We start from the raw sequence: 8393 nt of genomic DNA, 5'->3' as shown, positions 1-8393 counted from the left end.
CTAACATATTTCTATGCTCAAAATAATTTTTGTTGCGTAATTGTGACTTTCAAAAATTTCATCCCCCCTTCTTCAATGTTTGAAGTCTTATATCTCGAAAAGTATTTGTGTTCAAAAATTACATACGCGCACTTTTTTATTGGATTATGTCTCTAGAATTCATATCTCAAATTTGGGAGTCTAGACACTAAAATTAAAAATGTTTTTGGCTTCTTTAGAATTTTCAGTTTTTCTTTAGTAGAAACCGGAAGTGACTATTCCGGAAGTTGTTCTTGTTTCACGCACGAGAGAATTTATTTTGCTATTTAGGAGTTACAAAATAATATACCTATTCTCAAACGTACTCCCTAAATGCTGAACGATAGAAGTGTTCAGTATAATAATAATAACTAGACCTTATTTTTGTCGTTCAACAAAAACGGAGGGCTTTTCGACCCCTTAAAATAAAAATCTTAGAATTCAATATTTTACAATAAAAAAAATCTTATAATACAATATTGAAAAAGTTCTTTTGAGATCAATTTTTGATTGGAAACATAACAATTCTCTTTGTACATCAATGTCTAATCAAAGAGACATAACTCTTTTGTGGTTATTATACAGATTCGAAAAAGTACTGTTTTTCAATTCACTAAAGCTCCTATAAGGAGTCAAAAAGTGACCCCACGGGCAATATTTTTAAACTGCATTCCTTATGCTAAATGCAAAACCATAAAAAGTTTAAAGATTGCTTGAAAAATATAAAAAGTTATGGAGAAAAGGCTATTTTCTGAATTGAACCCTAAAGTCCTTTCTATTTAAGGGATTTTTCTTTCCATGACCTTACCAATTGGAGACAATGATGGAGTCATTATTCAAGTTAAATATCACGAGAATCGCTCGCTTCCCTTTTGATATATGGGACATTGTATGATTTCATATTTAACATAGAAATCTCCATAGAGAATTTTAAGGGCCTCATAAAACTGGAAGTACTCTTCATATGCATATCAAAATTCAAACGTAGAGAGCATAATAGACTGCAAACAGGTTGACAAAGGGAGATAACTCTTGCATCATTATTCTTAAAATCAGTTAAAAATACATAATTTCAGGTCTCTAAAACACCCATAAGGGATCAAATAATGACCCCACGAACCATTATTTTTAAATTCCTCTTTTTATGCTTAACTCAAATCCAAAAACAGTTTGAAGATTATTGGCAAATAAAAAATTAATAAACAAAAAACTAATTTCTGTACTGACCCCTAAAATCCCTTCTATTTTAAGAAATTTTATTTTCATGACCTAAGCACCGAAAAGTAATGCTAAAGTAGTTTTTCATGTGAAATATCGTGAGACTTGCTTGCTTCCCTTTGGAAATAAAAGAAATTTATGATTTTAAATTTAACATAGAAATCTCCATAGGCAATTTTAAGGTACTTATAAAACCGGAAGTACTCCACATATCCATACCAAAATTGAAACAAAGAGAGCATATTAGACTCCAAAAAGGTTGACAAAGGGAGATAACTCTTGCACAAATATTTTTGAAAATACATAAAAATACAAAATTTCAGGTCTATAAAACACCCAAAAGGGGTCAAAAAGTGACCCCACGGACCATAATTTTTAAATTGCTCTTCTTATGCTGAACTCAAAACTGAAATCAGTTTTAATATTGATGGATAAATAAAAAAGTAATACACAAAAATCTAATTTCTTTACTGACCCCTAAAATCCCTTTTATTTTGAGAAATTTTATTTTCATGACCTAAGCACCCAAAAGCAATACTAAAGTAATTATTTTTGTGAAAAATCATGAGACTTGCTTGCTTCCCTTTGAAAATAATGGACATCGTATGATTTCAAATTTAACATAGAAATCTCCATAGGCAATTTTAAGGTACTTATAAAACCGGAAGTACTCTACATATCCATACCAAAATTGACACATAAAGAGCATATAAGACTCCAAACAGTTTCACAAATGGAGATAACTCTTGCTCGATTATTTTTGAAAATACTTAAAAATACAAAATTTCAGGTCTCTAAAAGTCCTTTAAGGGGTCAAAAAGTGACCCCACGGCCCAAAATTTTCAAATTGTTCTTTTTATGCTTAAGTCAAATCTGAAAACTATTTGAAAATTCATTGAAAAATAAAAAAGTTACAGACAAAGGTCTGATTTCAATGTTGGCCCCTAAAAACCCCTATTTTCAAAAATATCAATTTAAAAATTTGAAGAAGTCACAACAGTATCATATTGATTCTGCATACAAAATATTACAAGAAAATATTGAATACTTTAAGAGATAATGTCCCATGATTAATTTAGCATGATATCAAACTTAACATAGAAATCTCCATAGGCAATTTTAAGGTATTTATAAAACCGGAAGTTCTTTTCATATGCATACCAAAATTAAAACATAGACACCATATAAGATTCCAAACAGGTGGGCAAAGGGAGATAACTCTTCACAAATATTTTGTAAAAGACTTAAAAATGCAATATTTCAGGTCTCTAAAACTCCTATAAGGGGTCAAAAAGTGACCCCACGGACCATATTTTTTAGAATGTCCTTTTTATGCTTAAGTCAAATCTGAAAACTGTTTGAAAATTCATTGAGAAATAAAAAAGTTACAGGCAAAGGTCTGTTTTCAAGGTTGGCCCCTAAAAATCCCTTATTTTCCCGATTTTTATTTTCAGGGTATTTTCAGGTATGAACATTATCAAGGTCATTCTAAATTTAAAATTTCACGAGAAAAGTATCATTACTTTAAGAGAAAACGTACCATGCGTGATTACGAATTAACATAGAACTCCCATAGAAAATTTTCAAAGTCCCATGAAACCGGTAGTTTTCCTCTGATTGATATGAATCTTACAGAATATGTTTTACTAATTAGTTCAAACATATTTCTATGCTCAAAATAGTTTTTGGAACGTTTTTTGTGACTTTTGAAAAAAATCACCCCCCTTCTGCAATGTTTGAAGTCTTATATCTCGAAAAATCTCTGTGGTCAAAAACGCCTATGCAAATTTTTTTAAGAGAACTTGAACTTCAAAACTTGTATTTTTCTGTTTTGGAGCTTAGGCATTTAAAATAAGAAAGATTTGAGCGTTTTAAGGAATTTTTGTTTTTCTTTTCTAGAAACCGGAAGTGACGTATCCAGAAAACCAAAACCTTACATTCCGTAGACCTTTGCATGATCTTTAAGATGGTTATAAAATAAAATGTATATTTAAAAAGGATCTCCTTGAATCTGTGACAGAAAAGTGTTCAGAAAAAGAATAATAAAAAAGACGAAAACAATAGGTCTTTTCGACAAAAGTCGAAAAGCCCTAATAATAATAATACAAGACGAAAACAATAGGTCTTTTCGACAAAAGTCGAAAAGCCCTAATTATAAAAGATATGGACAGATATCCTCCGCAATTAAAAACAATGTTCAAATCTACAGTTTTGAATCAATTCAATAGAAAACAGAAAAGTAATAACATATAAATAAACAATACATACTGTAAATGTTTTACATTTGGCTGTGTATTCTAATTAGCGCTTTTGGCGGAAAGGAGCTTTCGCTAATTCAAGTATAACGCTAACTGTCTTGCACATATATACATAAGAACATTGAGAAATACGCTAAATCAAATCTACCGTACGCTAACTCGTTCAAAAATCAATTCCCGCCAAATATCGTACACGCTAAATATAATACATTTACAGTATATCATTTTTGTAAATAATGCACATAGAGAATTAAGACATGTACCTATCTTATGTATCAGTCAAAACGTAGTTTTGCCTTTCTATGTATCTATATACAGACACTATGTCGGTGCATTCTGATGATCCACGCCCAACAATAAGCAGATGAGTTTTGTGATCATAGGCCAGACCATACAGCTCATGTATACTCCCTGGTTTGGTCAACAGGATGGACAAGAAATTACCATCCTTGTCAATCATCTGTACAGTGTCAGTGAGGGTATCAACCACCAGGATGTGTGACAGGGCGTCTGTACAGATTCCTTGAGGTAGTAGTCCTGGTTTCAGTCCTGATCCTGGTGGAGGTCCCGTGTAAGAGAACCGATGTTTGCCCGCCGAGTCAACCACGACTACAGCATTGAAAGTATAATCTGACACAATGATATCTTCATTGCAATTTTTTGTGAGGTACCTTGGATCTCCAAATAAATTTTCACCTTTGTGGTCAAATTGGAGTGTTTGGATTTCTTCCCCAATGCTGTCATACTGCTTTACTATGCCTGCATAAGAAATATTAACTTTTGTATGAAATCCCCTAAAACCAAGAAGAATGTCACCAGCGAAGGCACAGTAGTGGAGACTGATTGGTGATTCTGTTCTCTCCATTCGCATGACCTTTGATTGGCTGTCTGTTTGAATTTTGACATCTCCTTTGATGTCAATATAAAGAAGTTCTCCAGCTTTTGATACTGTGTGTACACCTGGAAATGCAGCTTTGTCTGTAACTTTCTGAAGAGTTTTACCAGATGTGTCTGTCACGATGAGATTGTTCCAATCACTGACCCAGAATTTATCTGGTGTCACAATAGAAATATGACAAACATAACTGATATCATTTACTTTGACTGATCTTTTTAACACAGGTTTAGACACCATTTTCAGCAGCTGTTCATTTACTATTTCTGTTTTCATGATTTCACTTTGGGTTTCTTTTAATAACAGACTCACATCAGCTTTTTTTAAATTATCACTTATTGACAAAAGAGGCACCTGCTTTACCTGTGCAGTTGCTTTGATCTTGTTGATTAAAGTTTTCTTGTAGACTAAAAGGAATTGTACAGGTCTGTACAGTAAATGCTCACTTCGGTGTTCACAGTATTCCGATTTAGCAAGAAATGTATTTAGTTTGGACTTCTGATGTTGCAGTGTTTGAAACAAAATGAGGCTGCATTTTTTTATATCATTTAACAACACAGTATCAGTTAGACTCTTTAGTCTTGTAGCTTTTGAGGACATTGCTGATTGAATACCTGAGATCTTCAAATTGCATGTTTTCGTGTGATTCTGAATCCGTGATAAGACACTATAGTTTCTATGCAGAATCTCGCTTCTTATTTTGTGAATAATTTCTTTGTGTTGCTGTCGAGTTTTACTATAAGCAGCTTTAAGATCCAGCTTTTCGTGATTTCTATGTTCCGTACATAGATTACAGACAGGAAGTTCACAAGACTGACAGTACATTTCATATAACATTTCTGGATGTCTTCCACAACTCTCAGCTTTTTGGATGCTTTCAAATTTCTCTCTATAAATCACAACATCATGGCACACTGTGTCTAGATAACTGTTGTGTCTCTCTTTACACTGTAGACATAGGTTACTTTCACATGTCTTGCAATAGAATTCTGTGTCCCCATTACAAACAGTGCATGTCTGTACCATACACTGTCTGCTGAAATCGTCCATACCAAGGGCTTTGCAAGTCCAACTGTATAAAATAAAATTCATTTTCATTGTATATGTACAGGTAATGTATTGGAATAATTTAATACAAATAGTCTTTAAATGAGAGACTGAAAGATACCATTATTGGAACATATCACGAATCAAAAACCTCGGATTGTTCAATCTGATATTTTTTTTTTTTAAATGCATTTTCCTAAAATGTCCAGTAACTTAAATCTATGTTTCTGTTCCCTGTAGACATAAAAAGACTATAAGTGATCAATTATGGTCTCATTAAGAATTGTTGGGTTGGTGCATGTTAACTTTTGGATGCTTACTTCTTCTGGGCACCTTTTTTACTTCTCAAGTTTCCGGGGCCAAGTTTTGTCTTGTTTGTTATACAAGCATATGCATGTGTACTCCGAAGCTACATGATGATGTAAGAATATCTACATTCGTCCTCAGAGAAATGATTACATATTTATCTTCATTGATTTACTTTCTTAATATCTATTAGAACAGGTCGAGGAAACTATTTTCTGTGACTTTAGTTTAAATTTACATGCTACATGGGGCACTAACGTGATTGACGAACCAACCGATCAGCTAAATGAGTTGCATTATAGATTATTACAAAAATACTACATGTACATTTCGAAAGAGCAACGCAGATATTTTAAAGCAGCACATGGATCAGAATTCTGCGAATTAACACTTTTTTATAACATGTAATACTAATAAATCGGAAAAGTCATAGATAAAACTTTTGCTATCATTATGCATTCTATAGACTTCAACGGGACTTCTACTTTAGGAAGCACTATACCACAACGTCACCATATGACGTCTATAATTAGAAAATATGCCTTAATGAAAAAGTAAAATTTAATAATAGTTATGCAAAAAAAATTGTACCATGAAAAATGGTGCTAGAACATTACTGTCCTATCATAAAAATAATTATTCAACACTTTTGGACGAAACCTTCCAAAACTTTTTACATTTTGTTCACAAGATCGAAAAAAATGCATCAATTCCCGTTAACAATACGATTCTAGCAGCACTTCCCAAAAACAATAGAATAAAAACTTTAGATAGAAACAAAAATTAAGTTTCAACGTATGCGGCGTAGTGTCTGCTTTTATTGAACGAAGATCTAGAAATTGTATAATTATATTAGCATGCCTTATTCATAAGCATTATTCCCACATGAATCACACTTGATATTCATTCTAAATGCTTTTAATCTCCGATTTCTTCTGTTTGTTTACATGAATTCTCGTTACGTTTCACTTTCACTCTGCTAATACTGATCAACAGTTATGACGTCACGAGTTTGGTATTTAACCCTTGTGATAAATACACAGACCCAGAAACGACAAGATTCTGTTAATAATATGCCTCTGCATATTTTGATTCATTTTGTGACCTCAAAATATCGATTTAAAGAAACAGTTATCTCTGAAGTTCATGTCATAAGCTTACTGTGACGTCATAGCATATAGGCAAGTAGAATATTTGGTAGCGTGGACCCTGAGGTCCACGCAGTAAATATATAAGCGAGGTTAAACCGGATGCCATGGGCAAACGACAGGCTACGCATGCGCGAGAATGCTAGAGAGTTCGCGCCTTAGGTAACTTGCCCGTAGAATAATTCGCCTTATTCGAATGAAAACATGCCATTCATTGGCAAATCGCGCTTTTAAATCTGTATATCGTATTTACTTATTCATTTGCAGATCCGATTTTCTCTCTTTTACATTAACTTTTAAATACAAACTAAACATTGATTCTACGGTACAAGCATTTTAAAAAGTATGAAGAAGTTGCAGTATATATAAATACATGTAGTTTAACAACTTGAATGTAAAACGTCATACAACGACTTTAAAAAGATAGAACAAGTTTTCACCATCATTAGTTTTGTACATCAAGGCTCGTAAAATAATTTAATATTTCAGCAATCTAAATATCGTTTGATAAAGGTCTGTAGCAGCGGCTTTTAATGTGTGCTGGGGGGAGGGGGGCTCCGACAAAAAATCTTCGTACTACAGAGCTGTGCTACCCATGAACCATCAGATTTCTATTTTCCCATGAAATACTTCTTCCGTATAAATCTAGAACAGGTGTCAAATCCCAGCCAGTATGAGTTACACGTATCAAAATAACCGATTTTTTAAACTGACAAAACTGGAGGTCGCTAATCGGAGATAAATTTTAAAATTTTGCTTTGAGACAACAATCAGTCATAAGTAGGCAGATAACTGTAGAAAATGTGAACAAACCTACATGAATATTCCCTACACCTAGAAATTTTCTCAATTGAATTTCGGTTAGAAAAAACATGCATATGGCCCACGTATTGCAGTCCTTTTTTAAAGGACAGCAACTTGTTTTAACCTTAACATACCTGAGAAGTTTTTCAAATCCCTCTCGGAAAGACATGTTGCATTTTCCCAAGCACTTTACACACCTAAAACAATACTTAAGTCATTATCTACTGATTCTATGCTCACATTTACAAACAAATGTTTAACAACAGTAAAATTTGAGTTTACCCCACTCCATTGTACAAGTCATTGCCTGACAGTCTTCCCCGTGTTGTACTATAAGGGAATATGAAATTTTCCCCTGGTTTAAAACAATTTATTATACTTCTGCTAAAATATTTCCTAACTATCTTTTATAGTTCACGCATAGCAAAGCTATACCCCGGGGTATAATTTTTGTTATTATGCTTCTGTTAAAATGTTTGCTATATAAAGTTCAGAAGGTAAAATAGCTATCTTTTATGGTTCACGCATAGCAAAGCTATACCCCGGGGTATAGTTTTTGCTATCCACCCTCGAAAAATTTTCATGCAATTTTTGCCTCCAATTTTGATTACCAGCGTTAAATCTATCGACTGGTGATGTCATAATGACTTCAGTAGCATTGTGACGTCATCAAGATTTCAGATTATTCTTGCAGCATTA

The 8393-nt window shown here is 33.1% G+C and overlaps 1 protein-coding gene across 1 annotated transcript; it reads right to left on the bottom strand.

Moving 5' to 3' along the window:
- Window positions 1-3745: 3745 nt before the first annotated feature.
- On the bottom strand, window positions 3746-7904 carry LOC134254048 (tripartite motif-containing protein 2-like). Its single transcript, XM_062736616.1, has 2 exons — window positions 7829-7904; window positions 3746-5461 (listed from the first exon to the last, which is right to left on the bottom strand). Exons 1-2 carry the CDS (start codon window positions 7861-7863, stop codon window positions 3763-3765), a joined length of 1734 nt encoding a protein of 577 aa, XP_062592600.1. The 5' UTR covers window positions 7864-7904; the 3' UTR covers window positions 3746-3762.
- Window positions 7905-8393: the final 489 nt, after the last annotated feature.

This window comes from Saccostrea cucullata, unplaced genomic scaffold (genome assembly GCF_032062105.1).
Source record: "Saccostrea cucullata isolate Sc308-1 unplaced genomic scaffold, CSIRO_AGI_Scuc_v1 ctg3030, whole genome shotgun sequence".
NCBI classification, from domain to species: domain Eukaryota; kingdom Metazoa; phylum Mollusca; class Bivalvia; order Ostreida; family Ostreidae; genus Saccostrea; species Saccostrea cuccullata.
Note: the sequence above shows the minus strand (reverse complement) of the source record. Positions and strands in the feature narration are given on the sequence as shown.